This window comes from Phocoena phocoena, chromosome 6 (genome assembly GCF_963924675.1).
Source record: "Phocoena phocoena chromosome 6, mPhoPho1.1, whole genome shotgun sequence".
Lineage (NCBI taxonomy): Eukaryota > Metazoa > Chordata > Mammalia > Artiodactyla > Phocoenidae > Phocoena > Phocoena phocoena.
Window position 1 is genome coordinate 103,859,583 of NC_089224.1, and position 24,759 is coordinate 103,884,341.

At 52.7% G+C, this 24,759-nt stretch overlaps 1 protein-coding gene across 1 annotated transcript in view; it reads right to left on the reverse strand.

Moving 5' to 3' along the window:
* DENND1A (DENN domain containing 1A) overlaps positions 1 to 24,759 on the reverse strand; it is a 488,338-nt gene that overhangs the window by 15,740 nt on the left and 447,839 nt on the right. Inside the window, exons 19-20 of the mRNA XM_065879948.1 lie at positions 9,959 to 10,015; positions 3,579 to 3,667 (exon numbers count right to left, since the gene is read on the reverse strand). Coding sequence (XP_065736020.1) covers positions 3,579 to 3,667; positions 9,959 to 10,015 — 146 coding nt within the window. The remainder of the gene's footprint in view (positions 1 to 3,578; positions 3,668 to 9,958; positions 10,016 to 24,759) is intronic.

A 24,759-nucleotide genomic window follows, 5' to 3' on the forward strand; every position in this document is an offset into this window, starting at 1 on the left:
ACTTCTCTTTCCTTCCCCAGATAGGAACACTCAGGCACCAGGGAACACTGCCTCCTTGGCAGGAAGAGGACTGAACAGCTCTGGTTCCCGACCCCAGGGAACCTTCCCCAGAGAGGAAGGTGGTGTGCGGGGCAAGTCATCTCAGGACACAAAGCTGTCTCCCTGGGCAAAGCCAGGAGAACAACGGACCCCCATGGACAGCAGAGTGCAATGGAGAGAATGAAACTGAGCAGCATTTGGAGTCCTGGCCATGCCGCTTTCTAACTGGATGACCCTGGAACACTGGTCAATACATTTTCTGAGCCAGCGTTCCTGTTCTGTGGAAGGGACGCCTAAGAGGACCTAGGACACATGAGGTGCTCCACTGAACTCACTGCTACCTGGCTTCTGACCCACAGCCCGAGCTGTCTGATTCCTCCTAACCCCAACTCTTACCCCAGGGGATCCTCGGGGCGTACCATCAGCCCTGTTCTGAATAATAATGTAAGTAGCTAACACTTCTTGAGGAGAAGTAGTCACTGAATATTAATTAGCTAATGTTAACAGAAAAACAGAGGGAATGTTTTCCCCAGAAGTCTTTGTAAATTGTTCTTCCGATTGCTATCACATGGTTTTGAGGGGCTAGGACACCTACCGTCCACTGGGGAAGAAAATTTGACATGGGAAAAATTTCTTTCTGGGAAAATGCAAGTCAAAAGAAGTGGGCACTGGGATTCCCTTTGGGGCCTCCTTTAAAAGTCCTAAGAAGCTCACACCTAGTAGGTTTTAGAAGATATTTGCTGAATGAATGGATGCAAGAATGGACGTGAGCTAGAAAGCAAAAAACGGACCTCAATGGGTGGAGTGGTCTTAGAGCTGCTGGCGACGCTACTGGGCTTCGACGAACTCCAGATGCTGAGCTGCTGCAGGAGGCCGTGGAGACTGTCTAATTCTTAATCAGCTCCGTTTTGCTGTCCACAAAGTTAATTACTTAATGTGCTTCTTTGGAAGTGAGAGCTGGGGCAAGAAGTCGGGAGGACTGAATCCTTCCCTCAACTTCAAAGATCCTGTGTCTCTTTCTGCCGCCCAAATCCTCTAAGTTTCCGATGCACTTTGATATTCCCAGTGGAGACAAAGATCTGTGATTCAAGAAAATCCAGGCCAGATTAAAGGGCCAGGCACCGAGTCCGTGTGCCCAACACTGAACCACCAGCAACAAAGGCCCATTAGGATGTGGCTCCTGCCCGCCAGCTTGTCTTCTTGTGTCTCCCGACACAATGCTGACAGATTGGTGGGGCTGGTTTCTTCCTCCCCAAAACAATATTTTATGAGGAGTCTGTTTTATTAAAATATTTTCCGCTGGATGCTTCCTGTGTTTCAAGAAGTTGGTCTTGCCAGCTGGAGCTGATGACAGTTGAGAAAAACACATCCAAGTGCTGTTGTGACATGGCATTTGGAAGTGGAGGAGCACAACGGGGGATGGGCGGGGGGAGAAGGCAGCATGGGAAGAGACGCAGGAAAACATCGGGGTTGCACCAGAAATGTCACTGGCATTATGGGAGAACAGCTCTGCCGGCCCCCCATGCCCCCCCCATCACATTAAAAAAATGTGAACAGAAACTCTCGGAATGATGTTCTAAAACATACCTCCCTATCTCCTGGTGGACCCGGGTCACTGTTAGGTACGATCACAGAGAACCTGTCATTTGTTTTCTATCACTGCCAATTTGCAAACCCACTAAACTAGCCACCGCTGCTCCCTCTGGTTCATTTCAACCCCAAATGTTTCCCAAAAAGAAATCTAAAACAAGGTGTACTGCAAAAAAAAAAAAAAAAAACCCAAAACAAAAAAACCCACAAAAAGTGGTACTGACATAGTTCTGGTAATCTCCAGAATGATGGGGTTACCAGACACTGTCTCTCTGCATATACTGATGAAGCAATTCCCTATCACTGGGCTGGAAAAGCAACAGTGTAAATAAACGTGGTGAGGGAGTCGGAGCTCTAATTGGGAACCGGCCACAAAATGGGTAATGCTTTTCTGTAGAATGGGAAGTATTGTTGGTCCAGGGTGTTTTTGGTGCAAAGCAAGGATATTCTGGATTTGCATTTCAATGTCTACAGGACCATGACCCTGTATCCCAGTACAGTGTCTAAAATATTTAGTCCAGTTTTAAAGAGATGGCTCTAAAGAAAAGTGACTAAATTCATTCCCCTAAGGAGAAATCTTTGGGGTCTGAGGCACTCTGAAGACATGCAGCATTTTCTCCACAAGGGGGCAATCATAATCCATGGCAGGGAAATAGTCCTCAAGATTCCCACCGTCCTATTGTGCACAGCAAAAGTTAAGCCTACACCCAACTTCTGGAGTCCGACTTCCAAATTCTGCATCACCAAGCATCTCCCAAGACACGCGGACACACACAGGTTTGAGGGCTGTCTAGGTAGGCTGGTTCTGTAACAACGTGACAGTCTCAAGTGATACCATCCTATAAACCAGAGAACCCGGGAAGAGCTGAAGTGGACTGCAACCCGAGCTAGGCCACAGGCTGACATTTGGGAATTATTTCTTCCTTTTGGCTCCTTTTCTGGCTAGGACGTGCCATCTCCCATCTCCCTTAACTTCCTTCCCTGAGAACTTTTCTGAAAATAAGGCAGACACGAGGAGCATTCCCCTCTTCACCCAAGGGACCTCAGGGTCCCAGGGGCAAATTTTTTTTGGTTCCCCCAACAACCCCAGACCAAGACGGTTTCATGCACTTTTTCAAGGCATCACTGGAAGCCAGTGTGTAGCTGCTGAGCTGTCTGGGCAGAAACCACCGGCCGTTTGCCTTGGGGATGGAGGCACATTCCTCTGATGGAAGCAGTGCTACCTTCTCCAGCTGGCTCTGAAGTCGGGGCCGTAAGCAGCTTTAAGCCTCCCACATTCAGACAGCTCCGCCTCTGGCCACTGCTTGCCCACCTGCCTCGTCATTCCCCTCATCTACCCAATGTCTACCCAGCAAGTGATTCTAAGCTGGGCCCTATGCTTGGTACTGGGCATAAAACCCAGCACCTGTCCCGTGGAGCTCTGGGCCCAAGGGGTGGTAGGAAAGCAGAGTCATAATAAAATAAATGCTAAGGCACAGGTGAGCAAAGGTACTGGTGGGGGAGGGGCAGTGGATGAGGATAGTCCTGTGTATAAATCTGAGCTCTGGAGACCCGGAGCAGCCCAGGCCTAGGAAGGTGATGGCCCTCGTTAAGTAGGTTGCCTCCTCGACCAGGTTCCTAACTCTCTTTTTCTGACCAGCTATCTTCAGCATAATAAAAGGCCTAGAATCTTTTTCTGAGCTTGTTTGAGTACCCCTTGGGCGTCACCACTCAAAACCCAGCCCGGGTGCCCGGCTCCCTGGCCTCTGGGGCCTCCTGCTGGCTGTGACAACTGCTAGCAGAACTGACACTGAAGATCAAGCCGTGTTCCCCGACCGACCTCTTTGTGAAACACCCGCTCGGGGCTCCAGGGAAGCCTTTCAAAGGCCGGGGCTGCCACATGGTCTCCACAAAGCGCTGGCCCCGCTGGGCTCCTGCAGACACAGGGGAGGGGAGAACAGGGTACTCACTGTTCGGGGCTCGAGACGGACGTCCTCCGGCCTTCCACTGCGATGTTGCTCTTTGGTCTCTTAATGACGTGTGGCCGGGGAGGGCGCACCTAGAATGGGCACAGGGGGAAATCCCCAAGAAGGGCTCAGTTGGAAAAGCCACATAGGAACATTCTCAAGATGCAGATAAGTGGCCCTAAAACAAACGCTGAGGAATTTTCACAGCATAGGTTCAAAGGCTCTGCTTATCACGGAGACACGGCCGTTGAATTTGCAGCCGACCTGGGAACTGGAATTCTGTGACCTACTCAAAGGGGAAATGTTCTTCTGAAGGGCTGGGTGCCTCATCTGCAGGTCGGGGGTGGTACCACCTGCCTCCTCTCAGGGCTGCCGCGAGGGTTCAGTGAGACACTGTCTGTGCAGGACCCGGAACAAAGAGGCTCTCATTAATGACGAGCCCCTCTTGCCTTCTCCTGGAACCCGGAAACCAGTTTGGTAGAACAAAAAGGTTTCACTTAGACTTTGTTTTTGGGGTACATATGCCTATTTTGTTCTTTTTACAACTGAATTACAGGAGGCCTATTTTCCTCTCTAAGTGGGAGTGGGGAGACGCAAATACTAACAGCTTTAGAGCGCCAATAAAAGTCCCTGGGCATCCCTGCGTAGTCCTCCTGAGCAGGGCTCGGCCTGGAAGCCACACAGCCTGTGTGGGCACTGCACTCACCACGCGGACCTAGCTCAAGGGCTGGAGGTGGGCGTATTGACAGTGAAGTACACAGCTTCCCTGTCCACAACCAGGCTGCAGCGGCAAGGTAGTTTTTTTCTGACCTGAGGCCTCCGAAAGCCAAGATGAGGGATCATATAAAAAGACACTCCCTTCTCCCACCAGAGCCCATGATGAGAGTTAGGCTAAGAATTTCTAGGCGTCCTTAGAAGGAAACTCATTTGGTCCAGTCAACATTAGCTGGCTTTAACTCCGGCACCATCATCTGAACACCAACCGGAGAAGGACTGGAGAAAGCGAAGAAAGCCTGTCTGTGAATTTTGCTGCCAATAAGTAAGAATGAGCAGCCCAGTGCGGGGGCCGCTTTCTCTCTGCAGATGAGGGACCACGGCGGGAAACGCCACGGACGCTGAGCTTAGCAGGCAAGACAGGGAACAGGAGCACATACTCACTCCAATCCCTGCCGCCCTCTTCCCTGAACCCACCCTCCCACCAGCCCCCAACCCAGCACTGGTGGGCGACACAACACAATGGCTTCGGAACACAGATCACAGAAGTTGGCTGTGTAAGAGACACGTCTTTAATAATCTCATCAAGCCCTCACGTCTCCACGTGTCTGACCTAACCAGAGTTTTTCCTGTGGAACGGCCAGTCTGATCTCAGCCTGGTCTGGCAAATCAGAGACGTGGTAAGAGCCAAGTGCGTTCCACCAAACTTGCTGTCTGCTCTGGGATTACTGTGAAGATCCAATGAGGGGATGCGGGGAAAGTGCCGGCACGGGGCCTGGCACACAGTGGGGGCTCAATAAACGCTCACCTTGTTTCTCTGTGACCTTATCAGTAACAAAAAGAAGACGGGGTGTGGGTGTCTCCAAATTAGAAGATGGATCTATGGTGGCCTACCCTTGCCTAGCACGGTGCTCACTGCCTGGTTTACAGTGACCCCTCAGCAAGATTTTTAGAAATGGATGTTGCTGCCTGGAACCTAAGAAGTGCGTAATAATGTTGCTATTATGATAACTGTTATTAGAACAGTGCCTGCCACAAAGCAGACATCCAGTCACTGGCTGCTGAATAAACGAATGGATCCGTCCCCGACTCGTGCGAACCCTGAACCGGTTTCCCGGCCTAGAGCCGGACTCCTCTTGCAGCTGGTAAACAGGATCACCTGGTTTGCACCTGACTTTGCACCACAAAGGCGGGGTGCGGTCAGGGCAGCGCTGCCCTGTCCCGGAGGTCCCGGGGTGGGGCTTTGGGAAGGTCAGACATTAAGGCCCATTCGCCTGTCCTCGCCCACAGCTGCTCCTTGTACAATAGAGGCAGGTTAGGAATGTGAACTTGTGGCTGAAATGGGGGGATTAAGTTTGTGGCAACTTCAACTGAACTTGCAACGTGGTGAAACATGGGGAAAAAGAACAACAGAGCTAATTAGACGAGCTGAGCTGTCAGAGCGCCGCTGAATGGCTCAGCGCCAACAAACAAAAGGAATGGGTTGGCAATCAGCAGGATCGATGGAGAAGACTGCTTCATTAGGGATGATAAACCAGACAGAGCAGGAAGGGGGGGCCGGAGGGGGAGGGAGGCGGCAAAGCAGGGGAGGGAGAAAGGCACGGCGGACCCAGAGACAGTCGCCCGCGTGGCTGCAGACACACCCAGAGTCACACACACATCTGACTGGTGTGGACAAAGCAGACACAAAATAGCAGACACAAAATTATACTCATGGACAGACAACCACCCAGAGACACGCACAGGCCTCGAGATACCAACATGCCCAGTTTCACAAATACACACTCACAGAGGCACACACAGGAGGAGAAGGCACACGCACAAATCTCTCTCTCTTTCACACACACACACACACACACACACACACACACACACACGGCCGCAGACGTACAGCTAGAGCCGTAACCAGGCACAGACACACACAGACAAAATGGTTTAATTAAGCCCGAATCACAAGACGATACAGACAACTGGCCTGTCATATTTCAGCGATCACATCCGTCTTTCCGGGGTGCTTAGGAAGGGCGGGGGCTGGGGATGAGGGAAGAAACCACATGCACACACAACTACGACCGGCCCCACCAGTGCTAGGATCCCAGCAGCGCTGGGGGAGAAAATGCTAAACAGGGATTTGGAGCTCTGTTCAAGGGGGACTTGAGGGGAAAGTTGGGAAACCAGCCAATTCCCCACTGGATTTAAAACCTGAGAAATCTAAGTCGGCAGGGTTAAATGTGTATTGAATACAAAAGCACCGAGTACATTTGATTTTAATGGTGAGCAAGAAATAATAAATACAGAGCTTATAAAGCGCTTCACATGCAGCCGACCACAGCCTGCCTCTCCCCTGCACGCCCCGGCCCACTCCCCTGGGCCCACCAGACACTGGCAAGGCTTTCTTCTGCTTTTTCCTTTTTCTTCTTTTTAAAAAGAAAATGTAAATCCTCTGGTCACATCTGAACTCCAGCCACAGGTGCCAGGCTACAAGGCTCCTTCCAGAAAGGCTGAATGGCTAGCCCCCATGCTCCCACTACCCTGGGCCGATGGCCACACTTCTGCCCAGAATGTCTGCAGCTAAGTGACCCGGCAAAGCCTGGCTATGGGCCAGTGGCTCCTGACATGGGAGCTTGTCAGGCCATCTTCTTTGAGGCCCTTGAGGGGTTCCATAGCCCACGGGCCCCAGGTTCACCCCTAGTGTGCAGTGGTGCCCACTGGAAATGCTTGCGTGAATGCACTCGGAGTGAACAGACCCTGGCGCACTGGGGAACGCAAGGCCGAGAAAGCACAGAACTTCTACGGCTCCCAAATTAGTCCCATAGTGACCCTGCTTGGCAGAAGGTGTTTGGGTTGGCAGAACTGGGGTACGTGTACCCACCTCTTGCCAGGGACTGTGCTAGGTGCTACACATATATGACCTCATACCCCACCAGGTAGGTGTAGCAAGCCATTCTACAGATCATGAAACTACAGCTCAGAGAAGGTATGCGTCTGGCCTAACATCACACAGTCAAGAAGTGTCCAAGCTGTGATTCAAACCAGGACAGGCCTCTCTGACTTCCAGGCCCAGGAGAATCAGTTCTGCTAGGTACCTGCCTCTTCAAAGTCTCACAACCCAAGGGGGGTGCAGCCCTGCGTGCCGGGCTGGTCACCTCCTGCACCAGGGCGGTGGCAGAGGTAGCTGCTGCTCAGGCTTTGCTCAGGGCAATACTTGCCTTTCCAAGTCCTCAGTCGCCAACGGATATGGCTGAATTCCAGCCCCCTCGCCTCCCAGTCTATACGAGTCCCCACACTGGTGACACAACGTGAGCCCACAGTAGCTGTCTCCAGTACCTGAGTTCTTCCAAGGGGAGCAATCCTGCCCTGGATCACACTTTCTAAGGGACTCCCTGCCTGTCTTGGATCCTAGGTCTCTCCAAGGACTTCTGAGAGCTACCCTCTGGATGACTTTGGCTTGGGAGAAGCTGCTTGGTGAGGAGTGGGGAGAGGCAGGGCAGAGAGGCAGGCCTGGGCTCAAGGGCCAGCGTGGGCTCTCATCATCTCTGTGGTCTCGGCTGCCACTTGGGGAAACAGCATCTACCTCCTCCAGGCTGTTGTGAGGACGAAGGAGCAGTCTAGGCACGTAAAAGGTGCTCAGGAAATGCCAATCCCCTTCACCTCTGCATGCCTGCCAGGATCTAACGCTGCCGTAGAGATTCCACAGGAAGCCCCAGCCGGCTGCTGATGAACTTTTTCTCACCTGAAGGCTCTGCCCCAGTCCTTTCTACTCCGTGGAGATGGAGATGAAGGGTCTGGGGAGCTTGGTATGCTGAAAAGACCATGTGTTCTAGAGTGTGGTGACCCCTTTGTGTAGTTGAGGGACTTGGGGTAAGTCACTGGGCTTCGGTTTTCTCATCTCTAAAACAGGTGGAGGCAATGCCTACTTCATAGCGTTACTGTGAGGCTCAGCTGGGTTGATGTGGCCAAGAATGATTTGCTGACTATGAAAATCCTAGGTGAATGATGATTATTAAGAAACTGGATCATTCCTTAGAAGCTGTAAGATTTAGAAACCTGTTAAGAAGAGTAAGAACTGCTACTGTGTGCCAGGCACTGTGCTAGGTGCTTTACAAATGTCATCTATATCATGCTCACTAAAACCTCCATGAATGAGGGTGTATTCGAGAGAGAGGAGAGAGGCTCAGAGAGCTTCAGGACCTGCCCAGAGTCACACAACTTTGGTCTCAGGCCTGGCTCTGTCTACTCTCCAAAGCCATGTTGCTAATGACTGTACTGAAATTCTCACTAAATCACACAAGTTTTGACCCAGTAGCTGGCTTCCTGTCCCCCAAAGCACTTTCTTTTTGCTGTTTGTGACTTCCTTCCAATGACAGCGAGCAGAAACATTCCAGCCCCTCGACAGCAGTGCTGATCACGGTTGGACTGGGGTACAGGATGGATCTGTCACACGTGGTTGGAACTGCAGTGTCACGGCTGCCTCCACCCCAGCCCTCTAACTCCCACATGCGGTAGGGAAGGGAAGGGAAACAGTGCCACAGAACTTTCCAATATCCGTGCAGAGAGCGGCCGCCCAACCGATGCTGGGTACGTGCGCCTAGGATTCAAAACAGACACAGTTCGAGAGCGCTCCTAACCACTTCCGGTTTGGTGCTGCCTGATTCGAATCAATTTTTGCTCAAATAAACTCTTAAATTAAAAAAAAAAAAAAAGCAACAGATACAGTTCCGCCTAGTCAGCTGCACCCCTGGGCCACCACACCTTTCGAGATGGACGCGGACACCGCAGTGGGGCGGCGGGAGGGAGTGGGACTCGGGCTCATGGGGAAGTCTGAGGGCCGCTTTTGCTGGACTGCAAGAGTGGTGGCCGCTTTGAACAAGAAACAGAAACTCTTCTCTTGGTAAACAGCCCTCACTCAGTGGTCCCGGCAAGTTTCCTTCCCACTTTAAGGGAACCTGCTAGAGTTATCAGGTCTCTCAGCACGACCAAAGTCAGCCCACAAGAAAAAGGACGTCACCGATGCTGAACATGGGACCCACACCCCGTATGTTCCCAAGGTATGTTCTCTTGAGAAAACACGGGTGGGTCTCTTTCCCTTGCCCACCCAATCCCAGGCGTTGGTGGGTTTATCACATCTCATCCTGCTTTTCTGCCCTTACTTGGAGCTTCGCGTGGGAGGGTGGAGGCCCACGTGAGGCCCAGGAGATGAGGCGACCCGGTCTCCATCTGAGCCGGTTCAATATTCTCTGGGCGTAGCCTCTACCCCCCAGGAAGGGATATCAAATGCATCTGCAAACCGAGATCTGGCGGAACAGACCCCTGCTGCCAGATTTCTGCTTCCTTTGTGAGGAAGAGGCAGCTGCAGCCTTTAAAGCTCATTGGCTAGCAACGTGGCTCAACCCAGGAGATGCGCTCGAACGATGCACACACGGCAAAAACACCACACAGCGACCCTGCTGCCTACAGCTCTGACCTGCGAGTCACCAAACTGATTCAGAAAAAGGAGAGAGAAGCCCAGAAAGTGCAAGTCCAGGGACATGCCACACAGAGGGAAGCTGAATAACCCACTTCATGGCTTTCTTTGGCAAGGCAGCTGAGTTCAGACCCCCGAGGTTTAGTCAGGCGGGGAGACGGCTCAGGCAGTGTTAGGCGGGAGGGCAGTACCACCGGCTACTCACGGGCCTCGAGCGCTGTATCTTGGGAGGCGGCGGGCGAGTGGGATGGAGTCTCTGCGGCTGCATTAAAGTGGAAACTTAAGGAATCAGTACACACGGAGATGATCTGATGCATTTCCCCACACGGCTCCAAGCATTCAGCCCCCAAGGCGGGAGCCCAAGGGCCGTCCTCGACGCCTCCTGCTGTCTCGGCCGGTCACCGGCTCCTGCACATCCCGTGTCCGAGGCCCTCCTCTCCACTTTGAGCCTGGATCACTGTAATCACCTCCAAACAGGCCCCCCGCCGCCGGATCTCCTCAGCCATTCTCCACACAGGCCAAGGGGGATCTCCTAAAACGCAATGTGACCCCGCCGCACCCCAGCTTCGAGACCTCTGCTGTCCCCTCCTGTCCTGGGGCCACACACAGTTCAACAAGGCCCTGGGCCCTGCCTTCGCGCAGGTCAGATGCTGCCTTCAGTGCTCTGACTCGTCGCTCACTACCACCACGTATCTTCCCCTCCCCACCCCCCATTCTCCTTCAGATGTTCATTTCCTTAAGGGATTCATCCCTGTGCCTCGGGAAAAAATATCTGCTCAGTAAATGTCTGAGGAACAAATAAAATTTTTGCACAAAATGCTTGACTTTTGAACTCAGGACTTGAATAAAAATCAACAGAGCACAGACCTCTTAGCTCGCTCCTCAAACCCTTTATCTCGAAAGTCAAGCTTTGTTCTGTCAATGGCCTGCCCATCTAGATGCCCTGGACAGTGGGGCGGATGGGCAGACAGAGTAAGGAGAGGAAAGGTCCACACTAGACCAAGGTCACAGACGCTCGGTGAGCCCTGGGAGGCTTCCAGTTGGGTCCTCTGTGACCCTCGCGGTTCACAGAGGTCCATCAGTACGCCACAAAGTCCAGACCTGCGCCGCCCACTACAGGAGCCAGTGGCCACACCTGACGAGTCCAAATTAAGACGCGCTGTAAGTGTAAAATGCACGCTGGATTTCAGAGACTTAGTTTGAAAAGAGAATGCAAAATACCTCAATAATTTTTTATATTGATTATATGTTGACATGAAAATGTTTTGGATATTTCAGTTAAATATATTATTAAAATTAATCTCATCTGTTTCTTTTTACTTTTTAAATGCAGTTACTAAAAAATTTAGAATTCCGTATGTGGCTTGCATGTGTGGCTCCTGTTACGTTTCTCGTGGACAGCACTTCAGAGCTTCACTTGGTTGGAGTGGTCCTCCAGGTAGTAAACTTGGCTCAGAACTCATTCTCTACAACCGGCTCCCGGAGAGACGGGCCGTGTTTCAGGCGTCCCTGGATCCCTGGTGTCAGCAAAGGGCCTGTCAGAGCGGCCTATGGAGAAAATTGGCCGACTGACTTGGTGGAGAATTGGGGTCCCTCATGGCACATCGAGAGCATATGTGGATGGAAATAAAGTCTGGCTTCCCAGATCCTGTGCCGTTAGGAGTGTAGGCCAACCCGTGCTCGGTGACCCTTCTTCATCTGGAGGCTATCTGGGGTTAGGATGCCACCCAACGAGATGAGCATGGCCACCCACAAGTGCATAGGCTGCTGCCCTTGTCCCAACCCCCCGACTCTCACACACAAGCCCCACTTCCCCCATCACCCTCAGCTTCCCTTGTCCTCGGCCACTCTGCTTCTGGGTGACCTCCTTCTCTAGCCCCAGAGCCCTCACCACTAGTCACCTCTGACCTGCATTTCTGTCCCTGCTGGCGGGGGTGGCAGCGTTCAGGAGGTGACCTCTGGGGTCAATCTCAGACTGAACCCCATCCCTCCACTCATCCTGTGGCCCAAGATTTAACCATCAAGCCTTACTTTCCTCATTTGTAAATGCAGGTAATGGCACTACCTACCCAAGGGGGCTGTTAGGAAGTTTCAATGAGAAGATGTTCGCCAAGATCTTTAGCCCGTAGACGCCAGCAACTATCATCATTATCAGGTTTGCCTGCCTCCAGCCTCTCCCCTTCCCAATCTATCTTCCATGCTTATTCCAGAGTGGACTTAAAAAAATACACGCCCAATTATGTCATTTGCTAGCCTAAAGCATCTCAGTGGAAGGCTGGCATCTCCCAAGGTGTCTTCTGAGAAACCATCCTGGGAGATGCATTGTATGAAAGAAGAAGAGGGGGTTCTCCAGCCAGACAAGTCTGGGAAGTGCTGTGTCTTGCTCCATTTGGGGATTCACAATGCTGGTTAGCACAGCAAAGGCTGCCAACCCTTACAATAAAACACCTTACCGTGAACAGGCAAAACACTATTAACTCCTTTTTTTTTTTGTAAAAGACCCATTTCCCACATTTATTTGGATATAGACTCACTTCTCCTATAACACCCGTTAATATCCCCTGGAAAATGTTAACTGAAGTGCTCAAAGCCCTCCGGATTCTGGGCCCCACCCATAAGCCTCTGCAATCTCATCTCTGGTGCATCTCCCCCACCAACCCCGCCCCTCTCTCAGCCCCTTGCTCTCCCTGAAAGCTCAGGTGTTTTTTAAATTTTTATTTACTTTTGGCTGTGCTGCGTCTTCGTTGCTGTGCACGGGCTTTCTCTAGTTGTGGCGAGCGGGGGCTACTCTTTGTTGCGGTGCGTGGGCTTCTCATCGCAGTGGCTTCTCTTGCTGCGGAGCACCGGCTCTAGGCGCAAGGGCTTCAGTAGTTGCAGCACGCGAGCCCTAGAGCGTGCGGGCTTCAGTAGTTGTGGCGTGTGGGCTCAGTAGTTGTGGTGCGTGGGCTCAGTAGTTGTGGCTCGCGGGCTCTAGAGCACAGGCTCAGTAGTTGTGGCGCATGGTCTTAGATGCTCCGCGGCGTGTGGGATCTTCCCGGACCAGGGCTCGAACCCGTGTCCCCTGCATTGGCAGGCGGATTCTTAAACACCTTGCATCTCCTTTTGTCACACTCTTGGTGCCTCTTATTTGTCCTTCACTGTCTGGCTCAAGCACTGCCTCCCCCAGGAGGCCCTCCCTGCCCTTCCCTGAGGAGCATGGGTCAGGTGCTCTGCCCCCCATGTATTCACAGAACAAAGGTTGTAATTATCAGCTCACTCATTGCATTTCTCTGTTTATCTAGTATGGTACTGGCTAAATAGGTGCTCAGCAAAGATTTTTGGCTGAAGCTTCCTGGCACATGTAGAAACTCAACACGTTAGTTCTCTAGATTCTGTGATTAATTTATTTTGCTTTGATTGTCATCAGGAAGTGCTAGTTCTTTTGCAACTGAATTTATAAACGGTGGAAGGAAAGCAGCCTCTTGACCACATCTAACCTAGAAGCTAGTAAACCAGGGGAGTTTATAGACACTAAGAAATGGTAACGTGGTACAACTGTCCTGAGTGTGGCTGTGAGGACCCACTGCAGGGATGCCGGGTATATCACGGCAGCTCCCTCAGGGCAAGGCACACAGTGGATACGCTGCTAAGAAGCTTCTGCTTCTTGGAGGGGAGGAAGTAGTAGGGCCGTTGGGTCATGGTGGTTGCAGTTTCCCAAATGTGCTGGGTGGCATGAGAGTGGGGGACACAGCTTGCGGAGAGCTGAGTACTCTGGGCACAGTTAGAACAGCCCATAAGGGTGGAATGGTGGTAACTTGGACGGGAGGAGGGGGTGAAGAGAGAAGCTAGGGGAGAATCAACTCAACATACCGTTTTCTAGAACGTGGCTCCAGTGCTGGGGAAGCTGAATCAGGGAGTAACTGAATATGGGGCTGTAACAGGGTGAGGTGAGGTCCGACACGACTGCAGAGCTGGCCAGATACAGTGAAAGTCACTTCCGTGAGCCGGGGTCCCCACCCCCGGCCGCACTCCTTGAGGGCCAGGGCCAGTGCGCGCTTGTCTGTCTCTTTCCACGGCTCTGGTGCCAGGAGCTTATCCTTCCACGGACAAGGAGACAGACTGGAGGGGGGGAAAGTGACCTGCTCCCAGGCCACCTGACTGCCAACCCAGGGCTCCTCCCACTGCTGGAGGAAGAGGAGACAAAACCAGAGGAGCCTTGGAGCTGACAATCAAGAGGTCTGGGCACTTTTGCAGAGAAATCATGTCACGTGTGATCCTCAGTACCCTAGATACGCTGACTGCTGATTCTTAAGCGAGCTCAGAAAGGCTGAGCCTTTGGCCATCTTTGGCTAATAAGGGTTCTGTTCAACAATTCATCTGGCACTTCGTGAGCTGAGCTGTGGCAGGAGGGATGGGGCGCCGGCACATGCCTTCCTGAGGGTCACGTGTAGTCGGGAAGAAGACTCACTCTCCCATGCAGAGTGAGGGAAAAACTACCTGGGGCCAGGCCCTGGGGATTCAGGAGACTAAGACAGACACAGCCTGTCCTTAAGGGGTGTATGGTCTAATGGAATCTGACCCACATCACGGAAAAATACCCTTCTTAGAGTACAAAGAGCATTTGGGCTAAAACCCCAAGACACATACTTTGGTGGAAAGACTCACGTGCGTGTCTTGACTCTGTCATTTTCTAGTTGAGTTCAATACTGGCTCTGCCATTTGGCAAGTTATTTAATCTAAGCCTCAGTTAACCCTTCTGTAAAATGGAAATAACTCCTGAGTCACAAGCACTGGTGTGAGGGTGCTACAGGAGTGCATTACAGCTGTGGGAGGCTCTGGTCTGGCAACCTGCTGATGAAACAAGACCATCCAATCCTCTGTCCTTCCCTTAAACCCACCAGTCTTCCCAGAAGAGTCCTGTGAATGTGAGGACCTTGGTTTTTCAAGGGAGTGTGCTGTGAGCAGGGCGCTGTTGAAAGGGACTGGATTTTACTAATCTCTTCTATTTACATGATGCGTTTTCCTTTCAAAGCATTTCTACTTCCCTTCTTTCCTTTGAGCCTCACATTCCCTGGTGAGGCAAGTTAGAGGAGCGTTATTTCCCTGTAACAGAGGCAAGAAACAGGAGGCCCAGAGAGGCTAAGTGACTAGTATGAGGTCACAGAGCTAGTAGCAGGAACTAAAACAAGCAGGCATCCTTAGTCCATTGTGCTATCCTTGTCAACCAAAATTTCCAAAGTCATCTGGAATCCTTTCTGACTCGGTTCTTCTAACCCATATCCCTTCTGAAGTTGCACTATGTTGTTAAGAGATCTGTGCCTTAGAGAAAAGGCTGGTGAAAGAATGACTGACATCCTCCCTTTCCTTCCTTACTTGAGCATCTCTTTCCAGTGCTTTCCAAAGGAGATTCACGTGTTGATTCATTGAACAAACAATGCAGTATGCTTCGTACAGGCAAGAGGCACACCAGTGAATAAGACCCAGTCCTGCCCTCAGAGGGCTCCCACTCTGATGGTGGGGTTATAATACAGGTGGAAAGAGGTCTGTGGAGGCACCAAGGAGGGGCTCTTCTACCCGATGGGGGTGGTACAGAATTTAGGTGCGTGAGATAGGAACCCCAGTGATCCAACAAAACCAAGTGAGGGTGAATATGAGGATGGGGCAGGCCAGGAGGAACGGCTGGTGGGTGGGGTCACATAATACAAGGCCTTGACTGTCAGCCTAAGAAGTGTGGATTTCCTCCTGAGTGTAGTGGGAGGGATTTAGGCAGGGAGGGACATATCAGAGGCCTTGGAGTCAAAGATGGATGGGCTCCTGAGGACAGACACTCCCTTCCGGCCAAGGGGGCCCGCCCAGACCTCCATGCTGTCAACTCGCCAGCTGGCATGTGACTGCTGGGAGATGTGAACGTGAGAGGGTAAGCCCCAAAGTGTGATTGACGTGGAAGTCCCAGAGAAGAGAGGAACTCTTCTGGCCTCTGACGGTCTCTGCCTGACCCTCGGCGTTTGTATCTGTCAGCCGTGTGGACCAGGTGAGTATGCTCATTGGATATGAAACCCACATTTATGAGGACAGCATCTGATTTGCAGTTAATTTGTTGATGCAGCAAAACACATTGTTTCCAAAAGGTCAGGGGGGGAAGCCGTGTTGGAATATCAACTTAATTACCTGGGTGGCATGAATGAACGGGCGCCCTACACGGGGCTGCAGGGCGGAAAATGCTTCACGGCCAGGCGTGGACGTGGGGCAGAGTGAAGCGGGGTTACAGGTGGGGGCAGCCTGCGAGGTGGGCAGAACCGAAGCTCCGGTGGCCCGCTGTCTTCTAACGCCTAACCAGCGCATTTGCTGTCCCGGGAATGAGGGTTATTATTCCATTTCACAGATGCGGGGAGGCAAAGACTTGCCCAGGGTCACACCAAGCAGTGGATGACAGGCCTTCAGAAGAGGGTCGAAGAGCTCCTCTCAAGTTAATTGTGCACTGGGGCAGGAGTCCTGTGATGGACGTGGGAGGGGCCGGCTGTTTGGGAACCAGTGCACGGATTTCCTCAGTCCCCATGGAGGACACACCTCGGACTATCCCTTTAACATCCCTTTAAGGTCAGAATCAGCCTCCCCTTTTCACGGCTGGTAAAGCAGACTCAGGGAGGGCAAACAGGCGCTACCTAAGGCCACACAGAAAGTGAAATGTCAAAGTCAGTGGGCGGACAGGCCAGACCCCAAGCGGGGACTGGTGGTGAGGGGAAGGGGGCAGAAGATGGGAGATGCCCGAGGCCACAGGGATCAAGCAGCTTCATTGAAGGCCGAGGTCTATGCATGCAAAGCTTGGGGTGGGGAGGCAACCTGCTTGAGGTGGCAGCCAGAGCCCCTGCCATTACCCTTTCTGAGGGCCAGAGAAGGTGGGGCATGCCCGATGGCGGCTGGAGGCATGAGAACGGTGGCCTCCAAGGTCAGCCTCAAAGGGGGTCTCAGGTCCTTTGGGTCTGAATGGTATTCTGAACTGTCCCTTTTCTGTCAGACTCCCATCTAGCTCACCTGGAAGAGGCCCTGGCATCCCCAAACGGGAGGCTGGGTAGATGCTGCGGGCTTTTCTGTGCCAGGGATGTGCCCCAACCAGATACGCTTCCAGGAATGGAGAGGGTAAAAGAGAAAATTCACAATTAAACCCTGTTACTGTTTAACGAGGGAAGAGTTCACCTGGTTAATTTTCCTGGCTAGTAGCCACATCAATGCTCTGACCTGTGCATGAAACGGCCCTGGTTGGGAGAGGAAGACAAAGCTTTCTGTGGCTCTACAAAGGGCCTCTGGGCTGAGAGCAAGGCTCCTCTACTCCTCGGGAAGGGAGAGCCGCTATTATGCAAGGTATGAAAATAAAAGAGGGCTTCTTTTGATAGGCCTCCAAAAAGGAGTGTATTGAAGCTATATTTGTGTGGAGTGTCTCCTTTGAAATGCCCAACCAGCTCTCTCAGGCACAGCTCTCGCCTGTCCCCCAACTCCTGTCATTATCTTGAATCCTCCCGTCCACACTTGATAGAGCTGATCCTGCTTGTTGGGGAGGATCAAATGCTTGCCTCCGCTTCAGAGTGTCAGCAAGGATGCTGGAGAAGACTGAGTGCTGGTGTCCTACAGCACTCGCTCTGTGCCAACAGCACTGGGCAGGCCCTGGGCCCCCACAGGGGACCCTGGGGTCCTCGGGCCCTGCAGCATCCGCAGAGGTAACTCTCAGCTCCAGGCTGTCATCTGGGAGGGATGCTCATGGAAAGACACTGCAGGATGGACTTCTGCATCAGAGCTGAGGAAGAAGTTTCCATCCTGCCCGTACACGATGACAAGGTGCTTCTTATTGGGAAAGGGAGGCTGGGAGGGGCCTCATCCTGGAGCACCCTCAACGGGCCAGGTGTTACCCAGTATATCTCAGTCAGTCCTAAACCTCTGGATAGAAGCCCTGCCATAATCCCTCCAGCCCAAATTCGCACAATACATTAGGAAGCTGGCTGTCAGACTCCGGGGAGAGGTTCCCACATGCCTGCAACTCGCCTTCCTGAGGCACCCTCTGCAGGGGTGCTGGGGACTGAAGGTGGCCCTTGAAGAAAAGCTGTAGCACCTGCTGTCGGCTCTGTACGCCGTTGTCTCTGGAGAGGGGCTGCCGGGGACTCAGCCCCCTCAACAAGTCACCTTTCGAGGCCACTCTCCCTGCTGGGCCCAGGCACTCTTTGCGGCAGTGAGAGCTGAGCCGAGAGACGGTTCCTCCCGGTCCTGGGAGCAGTGCATTCTTCCCCGATGTTGACAGGAGTAGTATTTTGTAGCGGTGCTGGTTAATTTGTAGTGGCATTTGTGGTTTGAAGCCTTGTCAAGATCCCTGATTACTTCCCGTGCAAGGAGCTCGGCTGATGGGGAAGTTCACATGCTGAACAAAAGCAGCAAGGCAGCTGTGAGGGAAGGCTGCGAGGGGGCCGGGTGACCCCAGGCCGCTTGGGGGACAGAGGCGGGGGGAGGGAGGGGGACAGCAGTGGGGCGGGGGAGGGGAGCCCTTTGTTTTTAGTCAGGTGCAGCTGCTCGGTCTGAATAGGTGGCATCCCATTGGCGGCCCGAGGTCAGGCAGCAGATGCGGGCCGTGGCTGGGCAGGGGCAGGGAGCCTTGCTGACGCGTGCCATTCTCTGCCCAGACAGAAACAGGAGGCGGGGGCTTCGCTGCTACCTACATGGGGGCAGCCATCTGGGATGCCATCAAGGGTGCCTGGATGACATTCCCAGGAGGTGGGGGATGCCAGGAGGGGCTTCCAGATGTTGGGAGAGAGAATCCCCCTCTGACAGAGGCAGGGGAGCTGTTTTGAGGCACTTGCTATGTTCCAGGTTCTGTACTAGAAGCTCTACCTGTAAGGTCTCTAATGATCCCAACAACCCTGCAGAGAAGGTAAAACCCCCATTTGGGAGTTGAAGAAACTGAGTCTGCATGGCTCAGTGACTTGCCCAGGCCTCACCGCTAACAGGTGGCCGAACCAGGCTCCAGACCCAGGTAAGTCTGACCCCAAAGAAGCCCACACTCCTTCCATCAGACCCGATACACAAACGGCAGAAGGAAGATGCTGAATCTTATCCCCTTGAGAATGAGGGTGCTCCCCTCTCCCTGGGGAGTTCCTCCCCCCAATATCCTCTGAGTTTTTTGTCTTGCTAAGTCCATTCTGACCACACAGAAAGGTTTGTCTTTGCAGCCGCCTACATTTCACCAGGCCTGTGTCCTGACTTGGGGAGGGTTTGCTCGGTGCATTTAAGGGCTGGGGCCAGCTCAGCAAAACCAAGGCTAATTTATCATCTCTGGAATGGTGTCCACCCCAAGCAGTACTACCACTAGGAAATTAAAATAAAGATCTTCTCCCGATTTTGCAGTTGTACAGATAGGATCGCACAGCACCTTCCAGAAAGGGAGTCTGGTGATTACGACAGCTTCCACGCTGCTCTCCCTGCCACCAGCTCCCCCCACTCCGGTCCACCCGCAGCTCGGGGAGCTGGTCGTGTCCTGCAGACAGTTCTCGGCAGGCCATTCGAGACCCAGTCTCTGGCCCACCCACCCCATATTCCACCCTACCACAAGCAGCCCATTTTTCCAGCCCTGCAAAGACATGCCCTGCCACTCATGTGCCACAGCCCTTCACGATGCATGTGCTCGTCCTGGCTGCCCTTCCTGCACCTGCCTACCTGGTGGGTTCAGCTCATCCCTCAAGCCTCTGTCCCTTCCCTGGAAGCTACCCCTCTCTTCCTGGCTGGATAGAGCCCGGCTTCTCTCTTCTGTCCCTCCCCTAAAGACGAGGGGTTCCTCGAGAGTGCTGTGGCGTCTTGGTCACATCTGAATCCTGGGCTCTAGGCACAAGGCCTGCACGCAGTCAGTTCAAAGTAAATGCTCGCCCAAGACTGTGGGACTAGACTCAAATGATCAGTAAGGCCGTTGCCCAGCATTCGACTAATGTGAACCAACTAGCTGTCATCCTATCACTGAGTCGCACTGTCCACAAGGCTGGCAATATTTCTGATCAGGAATGGCATGCTTCTGAACAGGAAAAAACTCCCAACCTAGAGATATCCTGGTCTAACAGGTTGAGCCCAAGGCCACCCTGAAGAGCAAGAGACTTTTCGAGGAGAATGCAAAGGTGGGAAGCTTAGATGTGAAATATCCCCAAATTTCCCCAGTGTCTGTTAAAGACAGTCAGGTTCGCCAGACAGAGGCTTTTTTTTTTTTTCCTTCCCTCAGAACAAATGGATGGAGAACCTGTTTTTAAAATTCCTGGACCCTGGCATACATTTCTATCTGTGTCAAAGTCTAGCCCTCCACCGCCTCAGCAGAGTTTAAAATCCTAGCTAATAGGTTAACAACTGTTTTTCTTCAGCTTCAAATGAAGAATATCAGAAGGCTGGGGGGGAATGCAGCTCTCCAATTTGTACGGACTGCACACAGCTCCCTGCAACGTGTGTTTGACAGGACTGACATTCTGTACCGCTGTGAGATGGGAAAACGTGTGACATTTTTATTCATGGTGGCGTACGCCCTTGTAATGATCAGCTCTGGTCGATGTGCTTACCGCAGCAGCCCCAGAGCCCTCCGAGAACAAACAGGAACCCAAGGTGCCAGCAGTTCGACTGCCTTATTAAACACCGCCAGGATCCTAACGAAGACCAACTGCTGGAAAATCTCACTGTCAAATCCTCAAGGACGTTGTCAGTGCACAGCTAACTGCATATATTTTTCATTTAAAATACTGAAATCCAGCATTGTGCCATTACAACCGAGGGGAGGGGCACCCACTCCAGCGGCCATTCTGTCGGCTGCCTCTTCGGAGCTCCAGATGCCCAGTGGGGTTCAGGGCTGAAAAAGGGGTGGTGGAGATGGGAAACTGACTTTCTGAAAACCCAGCCCAACCTTCAGGGTGAAAGGCTGAAAGTTACAGGGCTCTGGTGAGAGTCATTTTAACTTGGAAAGTCGATCCACTGGCTCCCTCCTAAGTCTGAGAGAATCTGCATAATGAGAAAATCCGTTTCCCCCAGCGGCCCTCTTCCTGTAGGTGCAACCCATCGCATCCTGCACCTCGGTGCTAATCAGCCTGCTGCTTGGCGGCAGACCTTCAGACATCTGCAGGAACACATGGCCGTGGTAGGTTTCACACCTTGGCAGCAAAGCTCTGGGTCAGGGTGCCCACCTGCAATCTCACCACTCGCCTCGATTCCAAGGCCTCAAGGTCAGTGTGCAGGAGGACCCCTCCCTTCGGCGGTCATTTTGAATCCGCATGCACACTGATGGATGGAAGCCAATCACATGGTAGACCCTGGAGCTTATCGTGGTTGTTACGTGGGGTGGTTTGGTTATGGCTGCACATGCTAACGTACTGTGTATTTACCTTGTAAACATGTATTATTTATGCAGTGCCTCTATTTCCATACTCCAGCCCTGATGCACCAAGACATACTCTGCTATTTATTTATGGGGTCCTTGGCATAACGGGCCTAACAAGATGCCCATGTGTGGTTCTTGCAGGTTTGCAACAAACCGTAAGTGGTTGGCTAAACAACTGGATGTTCTCCATCCATCACAGACAGAGGCTTGCATTTTAAGGGGCTGTCCGTAAAGCTGGTTTAGCATAATACTGTACATCATCCTTGGCAGAAATGCCCTGGGACGCTGAAGAGCTGGCAACCCAGCGAGAAGGAGCCCTAACCTTTCCTACCCTGGGATGGGGCATGGGGTAGATTAAGCCGTGGTTACCCTGGTTACAGGTCCCAGAGCAAGGGGGGAAAGGAAGGAGGATGGTAGACAGCCCCAGGGCAAAAGCAGGACAACGAGGGTAGAGGTGCCCTGTTCCTCTCAGCTGGCCATTCTGTCCTTCTGCAGAGCCTTTCCGCATTGACCCCGTATATCCCAACAGACACTCCTTTCATCACGGGCTGTGCCTCAAATCTCATTAAAGCATGCTGGTTAGAGGAAGAGAAATTCAGCCTGCGTCCAGCCCTGTGCCATTCCAAGGTGAACCTCAACAGTTCCCACGGAGGGCATCCGGCGGACCACGGCGTCCTGTCCCTTTGGTCCCCTGGACCTCTCTCCCATCGTTCCCTCATCCTCACATCCCACGAGCTCTCGTCTGAATGCTGGCAGCATTGTTAGTGGTCTCCTGGCCTCACCTGCTTCCACCCCTTCTAGCAGTGGCCCAGAGTGAATGTTCCCAGATGCCATTCTCTTGAATATAATCCCTCACTGGCTCCTGACACCCACAAGATATGATTCAAGCTCCCCCAGGGCCTGGCCCCTGTCTACCTCCGCCTACCTCACCAGCTGCCTCTACTAGCATTTCTCTTTCTGTATGGTTTGTTCACTGTGTCTCCCAGACAAAGAGTGCCATGAAGGCAGGACACACATCTCATTCCTTCGCGACCCTGGGGACTTGGACAGGGCTTGGAGTTCAACGTGCCTCCTAATATGTTGGATAAGTGAAGGAAGAATTAATGAAGGCATAAAAAAGTAACTCAGAGTTCTGCCTGGCAAAATACTCCAAGGCATCAGGATTTTTAATCACAAAAAGCAGGGGAAGAATTCTTAGCTGGTCATCATGGTTTGGACAATGGAAAGTGTTTGGTAGATAGCTCTGGGGTGAAAGTGGCCCTCTGTCCCACCCTGTCTCTGTGGAGAGAACCATCCCCTGGTCAGCACACCTGGAGAGCCACCATCTCTGCTGATCGCTTCACTCCACCTGGCCTCCCGAGGCGCCGTCTTGCCAAGGCTCTATCTACTGCCCCTCTGGAAACATTCTCTATCAACCTCTCCAGAAAGTGCAAACAGGGATCCATCTAGAAGGCGTTAGGGAGTAGGGCATCCCTAGGAGGGCTGAGAGGTAGCTGTAACCATGGAACCATACCATGGTTATGGGCAGTAACATCTCAGAAATTCAGTTTAGACTGCTGCCAGGCAATGTTAATCGCCCATCACATTTTGCATGTTAAGTGGGATATAATCAGCGATCCCTTGGGAGAAGTCCCTTTTATACATTCTCTTTCAGTACTTTTATTACATTTTAAAATTCTTTGCAGTATGAACTAAATGTGATTCAATATTCTAGAAGACATGGAACTAAGCACACTGACAATAAAACTAAGCTGGCAAAAACAGTGACCCAAATTAGGGACACGGTCAGTGCCATCTCAGATCCAGTGTGCAGGAGGCTGGCAAGACAGCCTTTGCTGCCAGCGAGCTGCCGTCACCACCAAGCTGCCCCAGGTCAGCTGAGCTGGGCGGTATGATGGGAGAAGCCAGGGTTTTGAACCTGAATCCATCCTACCAGCCAGAGGATTAGGGCTGGACCCTAGTGAAAAGTGGGGCACTCGTGGTCCCTCCTGCATCAGCCTGGGGAAGATAACGTGAGAAAATGCAAACACCTGCTGAGCATTCTGCACAGCCCCCAGCAGGCGCTCAGAAGGGTAGCACCACTGTTGTTCTTACCCCTGGGTTAAGGAATCCAGAGCTCTGTTAGGCTTACTCTGGGGAGGAAGCAAAGTCTCAAATCCAGGAAGTAGCCATCAACCTTAGCCAGGAGTGGGGGAGAAGCAGAACAGTGACCTTGACCTCCCTAGCCACCCTAAGCCGTACTGCTGGAGTCGAAGCGTGCCCCAAACCACTGGCAGCCACAACCAGATACCCCAGGAACCAGAAGGAACTGAGGCAGAAGGCTCGATGAGAGGGGTACAGTGAGGGGAGGGCCTGGGGTCCAGCATCAGGTAGACCTGGTATGGAAATCTTGCTCTGCCACTTACTGTGTGACCTTGGGCAAGTTGCTTAACTTCTCTGATCATCAGCTTTCTCGGGAAAATAATAACTGTATCAGTCTCACAGGGTTGTTGGGAAGATGCAGTGAGATGATACTTGTGGAGGGGTTTGCATGAGAATGAAAACTGACCCGACCCATCCGATGCCTCCTCAGCCTGCCACTTCTCAGGTAGTCCTTGACACCCCTTCCCCCAGGCACGGCCAGGTTAATCATTTACCTCGTCCACAGCAGGGCTCAGGGACTGATGGGGGACAATGTGACAGGCAGCTCCGGGCACAGCGCTCCCGTGGCCACAGGGCGGGGACTCCCCACACCGGCAGCGACACTGAGTTGATTCTCCCGGAGGATTGTGCTTGTGGGATAGAATTTATTTTCAATATTTTATGTTTTATTTCCCCTTCCCTACTGGGATAAACTCTCCACCTTTGGCACATAGAATTCTAATCTGAGAAAATGCCTCCTCTGGTCTCGCTGAATCAGATTTCCTGCTCTTGTCCCGCTGGGCTCAATCTCTCCCTGGCAGGGAGCTGCATTCCGAGCTGCTCCAGCACAGACCTTAAAAGAAATGCTGTTTTTAGGCTCTGGTCAGTCCTCTGGCAAAGAGACCCTGCTGTCACACTGCTGAACGTAGACAGGCTTGGGGGACGCAGGAGGCCTGTCACGCACACACGGCACCGCACGCAGGGGTCCTCAAGTGAACTCAGGCCTGCAGACCAAGAGCCACCTCCCTTTTTTGATTTCTCCTGCTCTGAACTGACTGGTGGCTCAAGGGCAAGGGGAGTGCACAGAGCTGCCCTCACCCCCCACGACCCACCGCCTTCCGTGTATTCACCGCTCACCACTCGGTCGCTCCCCAGACTCACTGGGCAACTCATCTGCACCAGGCCCTGCAAGGGTGCTAAGGTCACGGAGATGAGGCCGACACGCTCCCTGTCTGGGGACAGTGCGTCAGGTGCGGGACGGTGCTGGCCCAGAGCGGGGACGGATGGCTCTGCTTGGAGGAGTCGGGGAGGGCTCGTGGGGCAAGAGGCGCTTGAGCGGGCCCTGAAAGGTTGACGGCATTTTGTCAGCTGGAGCAGAAGAGGAAGGCCATTCCTGGCACTGGAGACAGTAGGAGCCCATTCATCTCTGGGTTCCCCCAGCGCCCAGCACGAGGCCTGGCCTGGTGCAGACGCCCATGAGGAGCTGGTGAAGGAGTGAACACGGAATTGTGCTGGGCACTAGAGGA